Source organism: Mya arenaria, chromosome 10 (genome assembly GCF_026914265.1).
Source record: "Mya arenaria isolate MELC-2E11 chromosome 10, ASM2691426v1".
NCBI classification, from domain to species: Eukaryota; Metazoa; Mollusca; class Bivalvia; order Myida; family Myidae; genus Mya; species Mya arenaria.
This window is the reverse complement of record NC_069131.1, coordinates 52,995,085-53,014,026: the sequence shown is the minus strand read 5'-3', so window position 1 is coordinate 53,014,026 and position 18,942 is coordinate 52,995,085. Positions and strand designations below refer to the sequence as shown.

At 33.2% G+C, this 18,942-nt stretch overlaps 1 protein-coding gene across 1 annotated transcript; it reads left to right on the top strand.

The window, feature by feature from the left end:
* Positions 1-1,102: 1,102 nt before the first annotated feature.
* LOC128206917 (lactadherin-like) lies at positions 1,103-16,678 on the top strand. The gene is made up of 7 exons (XM_052909655.1): positions 1,103-1,261; positions 6,502-6,683; positions 9,008-9,166; positions 10,215-10,353; positions 14,797-14,975; positions 15,341-15,494; positions 15,820-16,678. Exons 1-7 carry the CDS (start codon positions 1,141-1,143, stop codon positions 15,867-15,869), a joined length of 984 nt encoding a protein of 327 aa, XP_052765615.1. The 5' UTR covers positions 1,103-1,140; the 3' UTR covers positions 15,870-16,678.
* The last annotated feature ends 2,264 nt before the right edge of the window (positions 16,679-18,942 follow it).

Below are 18,942 nucleotides of genomic sequence, written 5' to 3'. Positions count from 1 at the left end.
AAAAACGAATTTTGGCCAGGATTCCAGCAATATAACACTTTTTGTAAATTACAGGAATCATTGACCTGTGACAATCTTTGTCCAAGTTATCCTGCTACATGCGATATTGCAGACCAGAAGTGTTACAAAGATGGTACGTAGAGTTGTAACATCTACATTTTTCTCTGTCCTTTCTCCTTATTGGTGAAACATATGATTCATTACAATTAAGTTCTACATATATGCAAACAGAACTCTGTCAACCCTGAAACTATTGTAGGGTTAAAGGCAATCACTGTACCAAACATCAACTATTGCTTAATTTAAGTAAATAGCTAAATATATTACATTTTGTACTTTTATTATGTAGGACATATGTCATCAATATACCACAAGAGAACATTTTCCGGCGTGTGATATTTAAGTTAATTGAAACTATTGAAACATGTAGGGTTTAACCAACATCCTTTCCAAAGTCCAAAAGCAACGACAAAGTAAAAAGGTTCGATTAAAGCAACTTCGATCGTACACGTGATTGGTATTGTTTAAACCTTGTGTATTTTATTCTGTTTAAAATGGAATTAGGAAGGAATTTGCAAGGAAATATGATAAAAAAATCACTAAAAGGATGACATACGACACCAGGAGAAAACAAATATCAAAACATCGTAGTCAATAAATTGTTAAGTAACAATGCTTCCATTAAAACCCCAACATTTTCTAATACATTTATGTGTCGATGTATATAAATTTTCTTCCAGACTCTAGTGGTTTCCACTGGTTAGAAACATAAGTTCTCAAATGCAAAAACCAAAAACAATTACCTTAAAATCCATTTCGAAGGTACAAGTATGTCATTCTCTAGCAAGTGATTAATGCCTTGAGTTCATCACAGTTTATATAATCAAATAGGCACAATATAATTAAAAAATACAGGAAAGCCTAATCGAATTGACCTAAACAACACGCATAATTATACGTCATCTTATCACACAACCGAGGTGATTCCATTAACGATGATGATGATGATGATGATGATGATGATGATGATGATGATGATGATGATGATGATGATATCTACTTAAAAAAAAAACCCTCTTATTTTGATCCATTTTAGATTGCCCACGTTTTACTGATCCAAACGGCGTTGTCAGAGGGAACATGAACAGGAACCAAAGTAAAGTCAATGTGAAATGTGACTGGAAGATGCTGGATGGAAGATCAACCTATACCACAACATGCGAAGCAGGCACATGGTCGGAAAACCATCGCTGTTTTGATGGTAGGTCTGATTAACTTGAAATATTGCTTGTGGATTTTCAGCAGCAAACATATACTGATCCAAATGGCAATGTCAGTAGAAACAAAGTTTGTGTGAAATGTCATTTTAAAATGATGGTTGGAATAAAAATATGTACCACAACATTCGTATCAGGCACATGGTCGGAAAACCATCGCTGTGTTTCGGTAGGTTAGAGACGGTAACTAGGTTAACTTCAATAAATTGTAGTGGAGTTCGAACTCACGATAGGGCGGACGCATAACCGTTATACAACTCTAACACCCTCTAGGTCTAGGGAGCTTTTGTATGGATTGGATTTAATACAAGCTTGGGTGTCACAGGGCAAAACTTCGGATCAATATACAATGTGCTAATTACCAAAATAAGTCAACTCATGTTCTTATAAACACCTGATGGATACACCATGCACACACTTCGATTTGAATTCCTTCGAAGATATACATATTTTATACTTGCATTTTGTTCGATTGTCTGATATTCCCTTTATAGGTAAGTAAGTTCGATTTTTAATGAGATTTAATTAATGTTAACTTTATGGAATTCATGCTTTGAAATATACCCCATTTTCCAAAATTTCACTTAAACCCGCACGTAATGGCGTTATGCTAAAAGGTTTTCACGATCGGACATTCACTTTAGCTGACTCTACTTTCAAGCGCAATTTGGAAGAAAAACTGAAGCTTTGAATATTGTTGAGTCCAATTCATGGACATAAACCAGCTCTGGTGTACATTGCGATTGTCCATTAAAAAGTACTACTGAAAGGGATTAATCATAAAATGCCTTTGCGGCTGTAATAGGCGGTCAGGTTAACACAACCCACTCATATTTATGTTGGGAGCGAATCAACAAGCTCTTGGTAGAAAGGCAGACACTGTAACCAAAACATCACAGTCATCATTGTATGTATTGAGCCAACACGTTATTGACTAAGAAGCGGACGGCTTTCTAACATTAAACCAGTGATATACTGGTGGGGATCGAACCCACAATTACCTGGATGAGATGCAGATACATTATATAATATGTTCCCTGGTGGGAATCGAGTCCACAGGCTCTTGGGTAAAAAGAAGACACCTTAGCAATTAGACCACATTCATGCTGGTGGGAAACAAACCCAGAAGCTCTTGGGTGAGAGGCGGACCCATTGTCTATTAGAAAACTCTCATCATAGTAGGGGTCGAACCTACAAGCTATTTTGTGAGATACGGGCACCTTATCCATCAAGCAACTTTTTACCTGGTGGGGATCGAACCCACAAGCAGGGTTTAGAGGAGGACACCTTAGCCTCAAGACCACCTGCATCTTGGTTTGGATCAACAACACAAGCTGTTGGGTGAGAGGCAAGACACCTTAACCAATATACCATTCTCATCGTGGTGGGGAACGAGCCCACACGCTGCCCAAAAGCATGGGTGAGAAAAGAACACCTTAGCCGTACGACCACCTGCATCTTGGTTCGGATCGACAACACAAGCTGTTGGGTGAGAGGCAAGACACCATAACCAATATACCATTCTCACCGTGGTGGGAAACGAGCCCACACGCTTCGATCTAAGAAGCGGACACCGATACCATAAATAACCCTCTACCTGGTGGAGAGCAAACCCACAATCTCTTGGATGAGAGGCGGACATTATACCAAAAAGACCACTGTCGCCCTGTTTATTTTCAAAAGAGTATTTATGTAGGATTTGGAGATTATCAAAGTGAAAGTTTGCATTCTTGATCAATTTTTAGATAAGAAAAAAACAAACTCAGTAATAGGAATTAAGAAGAAAAACAAAAACACTCAATTCATTGTCAGTTAACCACACCACCACTTAAACTTGTGCTGGGCGTTGAACGTTTTGCTCAATTATTAGAAAATTAGACTTAGAAACTATGTTTTCCATGGTAGGAATGTATTTATACGTTTGATGGATAACTTTAATAGGAATTATATTGCAAAAAAAACCACTGATCACGTTAATTGCCGACATAACATAAATGATTGAAAAGTTTATGAACAATATTCAAAGCTTATTTCCAAACGGCATATTGCCTTTGTCCATAGAAAGCATAGTATACATGTAAAGACGGAATATTACTTTGAAATAAGGCATTTCATAAAAACACTCGGGATAAGTCGAAATATCGGATAATTCGAGATTTTAACTTGAATCCAGGTGATTTCAGGTGGGCCCATTTCATGACAGGATCTTATTTGTTACTTAAATATATAAATCTTAAATCCCTAGCCGCGTTTCGAATGTAAAAACATCCTCAACGAAGGGTTTATTCTTTCTTTTTTTTATTCTTTTTTATTTCAGAAACAATAAATTTTATATCAACACACTCATGAACACATTAAACATAGTTTTGTATGCAGGTTTCAGATTATGAATGAATTTTTCTACTTTATTATATTACATGCACAACAAAAAGAAATAAACAGTTTGATATGATCAGAGACAGAGACATACATTGTGTGTACACCTTTCCTCATCGATATTAAAGATATGAATCCATACTCAATAAACAAGATTAAGGCAATCTTAATCTCGTTGTCGACTGGTGTAACATAAGTAACATGTCATTGCATCCATCTCAATTCAAGTGTATGATTATCAGAACTTTACATAAAACATAACAAGTTAGTAAATTAAATCTTATAATCGATGGAAAAGCCTTAGAAAATGTGACTGCAAAACTACTTGGAATCTATATAGATAATAACCATTCCCCCCCCCCCCCCCTGTGTTCCTTTTATTTAACCCGTATGACAATACATACAAATAATAAACATACTTTGAAGTGTGTTGGATAACCTTATATATAAACATTAATAATAAATACACTTAAGTACAAAAAAACTACACTATAGATTTAGAAAACCAACACACTTGAAGCTGTTATAGAAATTTTCATTATGTATGCATTCTTGAATTTCATAAAACTTAATCATTATTAAAATATTTATTATTTTTTAAAATTGAATGAATAATGCTCAGGAAGATTTGACAACAAGTTATTTTCATTCAATTTCTGGCAAAAAGTTGGTTATCAATTATAGATAACTAAGTAACACATTTTTACTATAACAAACAAAATATAATGGTGAAAATATCAAAGAATGGAAGAAAAAATGATCAACCAAATACAAACATTTGAAAAGAGTGATGAAACAAAAAGAAATAATGAAAAGTCATGAAAAAATAACACTGTATGCAAGTTTGTTTTTAGTATTTTTTAGGTTTAAAGTAAATGCTGAAAAGTTTGTGGTGGCATAAATTTTCCATGCCAGACGTAAGCTATTTTTAAAAAGTATTGTTGTTGGAGTAATATTTATTTTTACAAAGGAAAATCAGTATATTATACACTAAAAACAGAATATCTAATTTCAAACTATTATTTCCAGACCCTAATATAACACGTTTACTATCTATGTCAATATTTGAATCAACAGTATTTAATGTTTGTATTATATACTGAAGCATAGGTTGTACCTTAGTACAATCCCAAAACAGATGGTTTAAACTATCTACATAGCCTTTGCAAAAAGAACAAAGGTTACTATCAGATAGATTCATTTAAAACAATAGTGAATTAGTAGGCAATATTCTATGAATATGATTTGTCTGCAACCATTAAATATAAGTGTCTTGAGTACACTTAAACACATAACTATAAATATTCTTCCAGTTAAAATCAGTGTTCTTATATATCATAATCCATTTTTGTTGACTGACTGGCTGATTTATCATTATTGTAACAAAAGTTTTGTAAACAAACTTATTAACATTTTATTTGGTCAATATTGGATGCATTTAACAATAAAAATATTCATACAAGGGTTGTTTGCCTCAGTAAAGTAAACATCATTTAAATGAATATTTTCTTTCTCTATATATGAAACAATGGCAGAGCTAAATCCAATATAATGCAAGAGGTTTATTTTTTGACTAATTAATTTTCATTTCTAGTGTATTCACATCATGCATATTTCCACTACCATCAAACAAGTCTTTTTATAAAGTATTCATAAAAACATAATTTCCAGTTTTGACAAATAAATGATTGTAAAATAATGGCATATGTAAGAATTGATTTTTATGTTTTATACCTAGTTGGTCAATATAGTATATATATGACTTTACAACATCTTTCCAAAACGTATTAGAAATGTTTTGGCATATATTTTCACAGTATATCTTCCCACAATTAAACAATTTATCTATATTAACTAAGGTTGACATCAATTTGTAACATTTACTTTCACTATGCAATATATAATTTCTAAACCATTTAGTTTTCATACTGTACTATACATGTAACATGCGACATCTATCATGTTTGTGCCGCCATCTATAAAATCTAATACAAAAACAGAGCTCTTTATTTTAGTGTTTATTCTTAATAACTGCTAAAGTTCGAAGTTGCAAACATATCTAGTCAAACGATTATAACTTGACACTAAGATAATGTCAATTAACGACTACATTGTATTTCTTTATTGAAACGGATCCTGGTAAATCATTGACTGCGGTTGATATGCACCTTACGATACAATGAACACCAGAATTATGAGAGTTTTTAATCTTATTGATACTTTCTTAAATCTGTCAATATGATCGGTTATGTCCGACAAACTTCTCTCTTCATTCTTAATTTACGGCATCATGTAATAAGGGGCATTGTGAGTCATCGTAAAACATATTGTTTTCATTTGATAGTCACTACATCATGTTTTGTATGCCTCCGTGGGATTATAGGAAAATAGTTTATGCACGTAATCAAAATAATATTGTGCCACGCGAGTAGAGACATTATATTTGTGTGCTCTTGTTTTTATATGATGTTTATTCAAACGCTATCCATAAATATTGAAAAATGTTAACGAATTCAGCATACTGAAAACGCCGAAAAGTACTGTTCGGGATATCCCGACATTTGGTAAAGTCCTTCCAGGGTAGCTAGGGTGTTCGCTAAAGAGTTATGGCTAACATTGTCTTACCTATTTTTCATGTTTACGAACTTTACATCCCTATACAATATGCCCTTTTTATCCTTAGCACCCTTTTCTGCAGCACCATGTCATTTTTAAAAACCTGGCTTTAACCCTAGTGGCACATCATCATAATGTGTTATGCCAAATTGAATGGCTCTAAACATAATGTAAAGTAAAACTATTGTTGATAACAAATTTCTTCAGATTAATTTATCCTTCACAAAAACAGTTTCCACGTGTTCAAACTACATCGGAGCTTTGGTGAGGGATTCAGCATTGACTTCTTCGTCGGCCCATAAAGATTGTCCTCCAGAAAATTCAAGACTCGGTACTCAACAAAGACAAAACACTATAAATGGGTCTGCCGGAGCATGGTGTGCCGGAGAAGTCGACCAGTCTCCTTATATTCAAGTAAATACATAAAATATATATATCGTTTAGAAAGATTGTCAAATGTGTTAAAACATCTGTCACCCATTGATCACATTGTACATTGGTAAGTGAATGAACTGATAATGGCAAGAGAGATTCGATGGCAAACATACTAACAAAGAGTGTTTTCTAAAATTTGTTGTTTGTTCTAAATTGTTGTTGCAGTTTAAGCTTAGACATGAAATTTGTGTTACCCAAGCTAATCTGTCCATATCGCCTTATATTGTTATTAAATACATAGTTTACAGAACACACTGTGCTTGATTTTATTTATGTTTACACTTAAAAAATATACATATCATACAATATTAGTTGTTTTAGATATGTGTACTATTATAGCAACATTTATTTAATATACAAGTAAAAGACAGAAAACCCAATTTGACACTACAGAAAATTATGAGATGAATATATAAATGTTTGATATCATAGTGTTTGTGTACTTAGACTAGATATATTCTGAAAACATGTCCCTGGCTAGAGAATACATCTACAGCGATGTTCTAACTACTCATATGTTTGATTTAATAAAAACGCCCTCAACTGAACTATTATATCAAAGAAAAACAAACACATTCGGGCTAACCTTGCTCTGGCATAATGGATCGTTTGTGGCATTTCAACCTTACTTAATCGGACATTATATTATATATTCAACAATGGCCCTGTTTAAAGGCACATTGCTAAGTCCTCACATACAATAAACGAATGACACACAATACATTTTTAATGCTAACAGATAAATACTAAATTGTATTCGAATTTTGAACTTGACTTCAACGACAGCCTTTAAACGTTACTTGTGCAATTTGCATTGTTTTGAAAAGTGTGAGTTGTTTTTCAAATGTTTGACCTATTTTTTTGGATTGAACTAGTCCAACTCGACATATATTTTTGGAAATGTTTTGATAATGTTCATTTATAGTGTTTTTGTTGTGGTCTCAAAAGTTTACAAGGCTATATATCGTATAACAATATCTGACCTGTTAATATGATGTGGACCTATACAAACTTGACCTAATTTTTTTCCAAATGTTCGCGAAATGTTGATTAACAAATAGGTTGCATGTAAAAAGTAGCAAACAACTAACAATCAAATAGCTCAGGTATAATAGGGACGAACATCGGGAAAATTATTATCCAATTTTCCAGGAATTTGGAAAAATAATAAACATAAATTGTGTAATATGGGCTTTTTCATACAATCAATAGTTTTAGAAAGATAAACAGGATGAAAGCTGTAAACAAAATTTAAAAGCATCAGATAGTCAAAATGTTCGTACTCGCAAAATGTATATTTAACGAAATTTGTTGTTGTTTTAAAAGTGAAATCCTACACTCAACAAGTATAATTATTTAAATGTTTTGTAAAATAAATTGTATGTTTATGTATATTTAAAAACCAAAAACGCTCTTTGAACTGTATGAATTTGTATGAATATGTATTTGAAGTAACACTTAGTGCATGATTTTTTTTAAATATAGAAAAGGAAAATTAGTCTGTACATATCTATTTAAAGCATATTTAAAATAGCACTAACGTTTATTTAAATTAATGTTTGTCTGATATGGGTTTTATTACTTGGAATTCGAAATGTTTATCTAAAAGCGAAAACAAATCAAAGGTGTTATTTAAGTACTTATGATTAATACAATACCGAAAAATATGCATTTAACATATATGCTCGAAATGGTTGATAAAAGAAAGAGTAAAAATGGTAATATTTTGTTTCCATGGGCAACCATTTGCATGTTTAACTAAGACAAAAGTAGTCGGTAATACTAAACCAAAACAATTGTCCAAAACAAGAAACAGATATAAACACCTTTCAAACCGTTTAATCAGTTGGAAAAGGTCAGTTCTGTATTCCACTAATCGTTAGAAATCCCTCATCTGAAAATGCACTATTTTGCTGAAATCTTTATAATCACAAGGAAACGTTCGCTATATTTTGCATTATAATACATGAAAATAATGAAATGAGAAAATGATGGATATTTGATTGATGAATTTAGTTACTCAATGTATGTAAACATTCAAATTAGTGCGAAGGGTAATTTGACCCCGAATATTTCCTAGCATTTTATAATTGTATTTCTCACAATCCGAAATAATTGTATTTCTCACAATGAGAAATAATTGTATTTCTCACAATGAGAAAAACATGCTCAAAATTTACATGTTTGAAGGTATTTGGTAGGAAGTAATTTTATTGCAATAAGGAACAAATCACAAATACATTGTAATTTAGAAGTTACTTATTATTTTCGTGTTTGACCTTTGTGTTAAAATTTATCTTAAGGTGAAACTAAATGCTCCAAGTTTTGTAAGAGGCATCGCAACCCAGGGACGAGACAATAACGGCCAACACTATCGTCAATACGTCACACAGTATCAAGTCCTCTTCAGCGACAATTGCGTTGATTTTCAGTATGTTATGGATGAAACGAACGAACCAGTTGTAAGTACAGATAAACCGGTTGACGCAACAAATCAATTTTCTAGTTACAATTTTGATGTAATATGGATGCCAATAACAAATAGTTTGTGAGTAACAAAACTTTGTATACATTAACATATTCGGAAGACAATACGCATATAAGCGGACCGCATCAGAAAAATAGTAAAGAATATCGCCTTGTACCAAATATATCGTGGGTTGAGCTTTCTTAGCCTCTCCAAAATGACTCATATACTAGTTACTACTTGAGAGTGAACAATGATTTATTATTTAAGAATGATTTTATCTTCACCAAAGAAAGCCTTATTTTCTGGCTAAACTTTAATTTATATTTTATTGTGATCTCTGAAAATGCAATAACGTTTAAAGGCCTATTTAAGACTTTATTTAAGGATTGATTCGTATTATTCGTGCATTCATGCAGTATGGACACTCGGCCGCAATTTTGCAAATCCATGAAGCGTGCTAGCGTTCCTTAGATGCAAAATCGTGCGAGTGAACGCCGTTTTAATTGTAAAGAAAATAAAGAGCGAATGTAAATATTTAATATCACACACGGTTGCTTATTGGTGCAAATTGTCTTTAACTTCTGATGTCTGATATCACCAATCAGATCTCAGGTTCAGGGATACTGATCAGTAGAAACAATTTTCGATGAAAATTGCCCTAAAAGGCAATTAGCGAATACACTATATACATGCAATTTGGCACTCTTGGGTGGCTTAAGATCCATATAACAGGAGCAAGTCAGCTGTGGATAAACAAAACAGACGTTTCTTAAGCTATGCCTGTATGCCGTTGGTATACAAGAAGGTGCGTTGACACTGTTGAATTAACCTTTGCTGGCAATGAACAGTTTCAATGATATTAATACATGTATGTTTAAACTGTGAAAGCGAATAATCCTTTAAATGATATTTCATCTAGAATATTCATACCGTCGACCAAACTAGATAAGCCTTAGTTTTGGAACTAATAAACTTGATACGCTACTAAGCAATTTCACTTGCAAATACAATCTTACACTTGTACGTTTTTTATATTTTAGACATTTGATGGCAACAATGAAACAGACACGGTAGTTATTCGTATGTTTTATCAAATGGTAAGAGCGAGATGTGTACGTATCTTCCCACAAGCACATTTTGGATATGTATCGCTTCGGTTTGACATCATTGGGTGCACAGGTATGACTAAGTTTTATTTCCTATGATAAATACAATTTTTCCATTTACTTGTTTATTAACGTTTCCATCTAAATGCAGTACATGTTTATATTGACAAGTGCTACATAACGTTACTTGTCAGCGTAACATAATGGATAATTTCAACGTTACATGTCAGCGTATCATTATGGAATATTCACCGTTACATGTCGGCGTAACATAATGGACGACTCCTAAGTTGCATGCCAGCGTTACATTATGTAATATTCAAACTTTATATATCGGTCAGCATAACATTATCCAAACGCAACATGTCAGCACAACGTAATGGAATATTCAAAAGCGACATGTCAGCATAACATTATGGACTATTCAAACGCGACAAGTCAGCATAATATAAGGGAATATTCAAACGCGACCTGTCAGCATAATATAATCAAACGCGTCATTAATATAAGGAAATATTCAAACATTGCATATCAGGATAGCATTATTGAATATTCAAATACACAATATCAGCATAACAAAATAGAATATCCAAAACGCCATATGTCATCCTAACATAATGGAATATTCAAGCGCCCCATGCCAGCACAACACAATGTATTATTCAAACGCACCATGTCGGCATACATAATGGAATATTAAAACGCCCCATGTCAGCAAATATAATGGAATATTTAAATGCCTCATGCCAGCACAACACATGGTACTATTCAAACGCCTCATTCCAGCACAACACAATGTACTATTTACAATGCCAAATATTAGCATAACATTATGGAATATTCAAACGCCCAATGCCAGCACAACACAATGGACTATTTTCAATGCCCAATATCAGCATAACATAATGAAATATTCAAACGTTACATATCAGCATAACATTATGGAATATCCAAACGCCAAATGCCAGCACAACACAATGGACTATTTTCAAATGCCCAATATCAGCATAACATAATGGAATATTCAAACGCTACATGTCAGCATAACTTTATGGAATATTCAAACGCCACATGCCAGCACAACACAATGGACTGTTGAAACGCGCAATATCAGCAGAGCATATCGGAATATTCAAACGTCACATGCCAGCACAACACAATGTACTATTCAAACGCTCAATATCAGCATAACATGATGGAAAATTCAAACGCCACATGTCAGCATAACTGTTTGTAATATTCGTACGTCACATGGCAGCACAACACAATGGACTATTGAAACGTGCAATATCAGCAGAGCGTATTGGAATATTCAAAGGCCACATGCCAGCACAACACAATGTAAAATTCAATCGTTACATATCATCATAACATTATGTAATATTCAAACATTAAATATTAGCATAACAATATGGAGTATTCCAATGTGACATATTAGCATAACGTTATGGAGTATTCAAACGTTACATATTAGCATAACATTATGGGATATCCAAATGTCCAATTATAATTACAAAATTGAATATTAAAACGTTACATATTAGCATAACATAATGGGATATCCAAACGTTACATTTAAGCATTACATTATGGAATATTCCAACGTACCATATTAGCATTGCATTATGGAATATTCAAACGTTACATATCAGCATTAAATTATGGAATATTCAAATGTAACATTTTCGCATAACATTATGTGATATCCAAACATCCCTTATCAGCAAAACATAATGGATTATTCAAACACCATATGTCAGCACAACAAAACAGAAAGTATAAACAAATTACATATGAGCATAACAATATGGAATATTCAAACGTCCCAGGTGTTATATATTATAATATATATTGAAATACTGAAACGTGGCAGGCATAACGCAATGAATATTAAAATCTAATTAGAAAATCATAATGAAACAAACAAACGTTACAAGTCAAATACCACAATTTAATGGTAAGCATTATATTTTGTCTAATGGGAAAAATACATTTAGTTCAGGAAATCAACAATCAGCCGTTTTTGATTTTAATCAAGTTGTATTTATAGACAGTGGCATGTCCAATTATTGAAGACAACTAAAAATGTATGAACGTATGTACTAACTCAAAATAAATGGTGGTGCGTCTGAGTTGTGTCAAACCATTTAATTTTGTAAATACTAACAAACTTTTAACATGACTAAATTTACAGGCGTCATATGACATCACATAAATGTCTCTACTATGAAAACACGTTTTCTTCAGCCGTAGAAAGTTATAGCTTAAACAAAGTTTTGATAAAGCCTTAATTTGCCCAAAATGCAATATTCTAAGTATTTTACACAAATGTATTCCCTAGTTGATAATGTCATTGTTGTTTCATATTAAACGCAAAATGTCAAGTATATGTGTATATGGTGTTTATATTTGTGTGTGTAGTGTTGGTATTTGTGTCTGTGGTGTTTGTATTTGTGTATATGGTGTTTATATTTAAGTCTGTAGTGTTGGTATTTGTATCTGTAGTGTTGGTATTTGTGTCTGTAGTGTTGGTATTTGTGTCTGTAGTGTTGGTATTTGTGTATGTGGTGTTTATATTGTGTATGTAGTGTTGGTATTTGTGTATGTGGTGTTGGTATTTGTGTATGTGGTGTTTGTATTTGTGTATATGGTGTTTACATTTGCGTATGTAGTGCTGGTATTTGTGTATATGGCGTTTGCATTTAAGGATCGAATTGCGGGGTTGATGTCATTTTCAGGGTATGAACGCAAATGGGCTGGTCAAAGTGTGTGGAATACAAAGGATTCCACACGTGCCTTGACCAGCCCAATTGCGTTCATATCCGCGATAATGACATTTACACCGCAATTCATTATTTATATTTACACCAATAGTTCATAATTTTATTCAAAAATTGTTAAAAAAATACTTCATTTCATTTAAGAAAACCTTTCAGTAGTCCTTTCTTACCCATTCTGTAAATAGAACGACCCGACTGTAACCGGAAACATTTTTCAAATGACGTCACAATAATGCGGGAAAAGATCAACCACTAGAAATCACTTTTAAACGTAAAATTGAATTATTTATTGCAACAATACATTTAAAATATAATAAATTAACACTTTCTAAAATGTTTAGTTATATTTAAGGGGACCTGCTGACACAATACAAACAATAGCAAGATCATTATTTTTATGTAAATTGTAATGCGATGAATTGCGATCCGACCACATCAGAAGATTATAAGTATCGTCCATGGCAGTGAGTGTGAGATAGGTTTATTCCGGCCCAAGCGTAGGGTGTTTTGTGGCAACTCGCTGAACTTAGTTTCCGCAAAACACCCTGCGCGAGGGTCGGGATGAACCTATCTTACACGAGCGGCTATGGTAGATGCTTTATCTCCCATCTCAGTTAAACAAAATTAAGTTAAAATGTATTTTTTGCTGGAACTCTTTTGTGCTTAGTGAAAATAATTGCGTATGGATATGCGATATTTCGTGGTTGTCATGGATATGCGCGCAGTGATTCCGATTATGTTAATAGTCAAATCGGTATTTTAATAGTTCTAAGGAAAGTGAAACATTATTTTTTGATAGGTGCGTGAAAACTGTTTTATGGTGACATCTGAAGCAAGAAATAATTGATTAGCGTTCTAAATATTGCCACAAAACAAGGTTTCCATGATGCTTCAGACGACAGTCTTTAGCAAGGGAGGTAATTACAATGTGACGACCATTAAAAAGGAGTTCCATACGGGAATATTATCTTTGCCCGTGAGCAAGATAAGAATTTCTAGCATGGTTAAATTATTGGATCTACTTATCTGAGTTGGGAGAAGTTGTGTTCATCGATTGATAAACGCAAATGCCGAAAAGGCAGTTCATTTAAGGAATGACAGTTGAGGGTAAATATTAGGTTTTTGTATGAGGTGTTGATATTTGTGTATGAGGTGTACATGTGTCTGTGTCTCAAGTTCATTGTTATTGCGGCCATTGAATTGTGCCCTTAAGAGGGATAATTTGTGAACTGTATATTACTGTGCTTGTCCCTGTAAATGTTATTGTTTTATTGGTGTTTATATAATTAATTGATGATATTAACTAAGGATAATAAAATGTATGTTGTACAATGTTGATGCACATTTATTTTGACCTCGGACATAAATAGTTCATTTTGCAATGGTTCAGAGACAATCATTTAAAATATATATTCTCCTATAATTTAAAGTTATAGGTATGCATTTGTTGATTTTTTTAAAACTATAGAAAAAGATACAACGGTAACAAAAGTTCAGCACTATATTTTGTATATGAGTTTAATGATGACGTACATAATTTGGAAATTGTCGGACCTGCTATATTTGTTTTGATAATATATGCTTTGATGTGCAAATGGTTGGGCCGGAGGCACTATCAAATTAAACACCTTATTTCATGTGGGTTACCTTGCACGTAAATGGTGGACGGAATAATTTATAATCAGGTACAAAACCAAGTTTCTTTGAGCTTCATTGAGATAACATATCAAATGCAGATTGGAAGGTCGTTTTCATCGGAACACCCGGACATGGAGGACTTGTAGACGTCTGTTTGACAACCGGTGTAAACACAACATCTGACCTGTCCTGTTTCTATGAAGGAAATGAACGCAACTGCCCTCAACATTACAGAAACCCTTTGGTGGATCAGTGGAGTAAACTTCGTGTGGCAATGGTAGTTTATGATGTTTGCAAGAATATATGTATGTTATTATCGCCACTGATTGTCTTTGGTCAGGGAACGGTTTATTCCAACATTTTATATGTTTATACTCTTGGCTACTTGGATTGTCCCAGTAATTTAATTATGATAGCATTATACAGAGATACACTTTAAGGGTATTCATGAGAAAATATTTATTGTTTCAAACAAATGAAACATGTTCGAAATCCTATTCATTTGTCTTTGTAAAAAAAGTTATAATATCTTTCAATACTTAACTTCCCATTTTTGCTATAGTTTGAACAGTAGCTATACGATACATTCATTTTTAATTCACTTTAAAAATCGTATAAAAGCTTTCCAGATAACGCTTTCAGGTCAAATATGCTCTTTACAAGAAAGGAAACCAGGTAGCCTTCGTAATTTTCAACGCGACAGACAGTAACGTAACAAACTGGTTTCAAGCTGAACGAATTCTAAACACTTCATGGACAGGATTTAACAAGACAGCTGATTTTATTGACTGGTTTCGTAAGTTTTTAACGGTTCAATGATAATAAAATGAGGTTGTGCCCCCTTATCATAATGTATTGTCAATAATTGTAATGGTGCATGTATCAAACTTCTTAAAGAATGGATGTGCATTTTGACAATCATACAATAGTAAGTATGTATTTCCTATCTTGTAAGTGATTAATAAGACCAATCATTGTACATTTCGAAATACCCATTGTATTAACTGTAGTCTCAAATATATTCATTCATTTAGAGAAAACGGGCGTCGCAGTTTTGCAATAACCAAAAGTCATGGTGGATGTCCCAATGATGTTTATATCTTGTAATCCTTGGTTTTCAGAAATTGACCTTGCTGATAAGATGATGATATATATTGCAATCGAAGAGTGAATTTGACTTTGCTGCATTTTAACAGCATGAGCAGCTACTCCCATGCCAACACAGGGGCAACGTTCACACTCTTAACTGCTTAACGTGATCAGAGTGATATTAGATATAGCAACATCTTTAAATATTGCTGTATTTATAAGTAAATGAGTTGCTATCATCCGAAAGAAAGACGAATCAACGAGCCATACAAGGTTTACAACACATATACTACTAACATAAATGTTGCATTTATTTGTCCTAAGAACATTACATTACAAATCGCTGTGTTGAGTTTAATGATATAAATTAACGCAAATGGTATATATAACGTAATATGTTAGAGGTTATCAAGAAATTTGTATAGCCGTTAACTTGAAGATTTTTTCTTTTCGATAGAGAAAAGCGACACCGACACTTATTATTTATTGACGTTGAATTGGAGCGTAAATTTTCAAATATGTTGAAAAGTCTGTAGAATGCTGTGTATAGATGTCAACTATGAGTGTGTGTGTTTGTTTTTCAAATAGACGTTGGAATACGTCTGAAGTGTGTTGTGTAAAGACGTTGAATTGGAGTGTTATTTTTAAAATATGCGTTGGAAAAAAAATTGACGTTGGCATAAGTCTGAAGAATGTTTAGTATAAACGTTGACTTGACGTGTTATTTTTCAAATAGACGTTGAAATAAATTTTGAGTGTGATGTGTATTAATACTGACTTGGAGAGTTATTTTTCAAATAGACGTTGAAATAAGTGTGAAGTATTTTGATCGATACATTCCTTATTTCCAAGTACATTGTACGTTCATTTAATTAAACAGTTATTGGTACATGTGCTATATCTTGTTCACCGACAATAATATGACGTATACAAGTTTTTTATTTATTAAATAGAGTAAGTGTATGCGTGTGTGTGATTTTGGTGTTTAATAAAACAAACTTCAAGACTTTCTAATTGGCCATGCTTCAAAGGTTACGAAATTTATGAATATATAACATTCATATAACATTTCATCATGGTATTATTTTACAAGACGTTTATAAGATCCAATGATTAATTTTGATTGTTAGTTTTGTTTCAACCAATAAAAAAATTCAGGTTTCAAGTGTGAAACCGGGAACAATTAACATAACTTAGTAACTGAGAACAAAACTTCAACATGCCCAAGTCACTGAGCATAAAAATGAAGTTGTCCAAGTAACTGAGCACAAAACTGCAACTTGCCCAAGTAACTGAGCACAAAACTGCAACCTGCCCATGTAACTGAGCACAAAAGTGCAGCCTGCCCTAGTAACTGAGCACAAAACTGCAGCCTGTCCAAGTAACTGAGCACAAAACTGCAACATGCCCAAGTAACTGAGCACAAAACTGCAGCCTGCCCAAGTGACTGAGCACAAAACTGCAGCCTGACCAAGTAACTGAGCATAACACTGCAGCCTGACCAAGTAACTAAGCACAAAACTGCAACCTGTCCAAGTAACTGAGCATTACACTGCAGCCTGACAAAATAACTGAGCACAAAAATGCAACCTGTCCAAGTCACTGAGCACAAAACTGCAGCCTGACCAAATAACTGAGCACAAAACTGCAGCCTTACCAAGTAGATGAGCACAAAACTACAACCTACCCAAGTGACTGAGCACATTACTGCATTGCCTTAAAAAGCTTAGATGCACAAACATGTTCTAGAAAAGCCATTTGAAAGTAGTAAACGGTCCAAAGAAGCCAACTATTTATGTATTTATTTTTCAATTTGGTATTTTTTGTCGAGCAGTTTATCGGATCGAATGACTTATTAGCTCAATAGTTTGAGGAATTCATAAGTAATAACTGGACAATGAAATGTACAGAGTCATAGGTCTTTATATAATGTTGATGTTGTCTGTTGAAACCCGTGTATCAAGATTTATTTGAATTATAACTAGTGTTTTCTTGAACAGTGCATATAACTTTGTTTAAATAACACATACATTGTTCCAAATGCATTGAACTTTTCGATACGTTGAATGTATTTTTCTGCAGTGGTGGCACATTAAAATAATTACTATCGACTCAAACATTAGCAATGATGTTATTACGAAGCATCGATTATAACCAATAACAAGTTTGGTCCTCCTCGAGGCCATATAGGGTCTGATGCGCTCCAGGCTCCTCGACAGAGCGATCAGGTGTTGCAGTTGGACCACAAATGCTTTGATTTTTTCCATACGACAAATGTGAAAATGTCCTAGTCCTGCAGCAAGTTAATATTTATTTAAACCTTGCTAAGGATCATCAAAGTCTAGCCTGGGCATATCCTCGATCACGTTTTCGATTTCTAAAAAACTTTTCTATCAATACGTATAAAACCTTCCTATATCCAGGTGTCATTAACTATTACGTTCATAATAGAAAGTTTACGAGAATAATATGTTGTGTATGTCTTTAGATATCACTAAAAGTCTGCCTCTAGTATAAACCATACGAAAGCTGTGACATTTGGGTTTTATCTTCAGTCTTTATATTCTGTTGGTCTAACTAAATTTTGTTGAAACGGTAGAACTACTTTTTGTGATATCGTAAAATAATTTAAATTACCTAGACCATATTTTGACGACTATTTTCAAATTTAAACAAGAACAACAACAACACTTTTATAAATATCAATTAGTGTTTAATAACTCAAACAATTACAGGACTGCTAAACTATATTTTTTAATTATTTCACCTTTATATTTTGCTACCTAGTAGCATCGTTTGATCATTAGCAAATTTTGAAACGCGCATTATGAAGAAGAAAGCTAAGTAGAAATATTTTATTTAGAAAACAGGTTCAATAGGCCATATGGCCCGTAAGGAAAAACAAGATACATGTTAAAACATTGAAAAGTGATATAGCAAGTGGAACATGTGAGGAATTTTCAAATAACGAGCTTTTAGAATTTGTCAATTTTGCGAAAGCTTTCACAGGTTAGGAAGGGCACAACGTTAAACACAACGTGAAATTTGAAAGGTGAAAAGTCACATCATAGACGGAGAAGGTAAAACTATACCTACAAATGCATAAATTTGTTTAAAAACATACGGAATTAAATGATACCTTGCTCTATGTTATC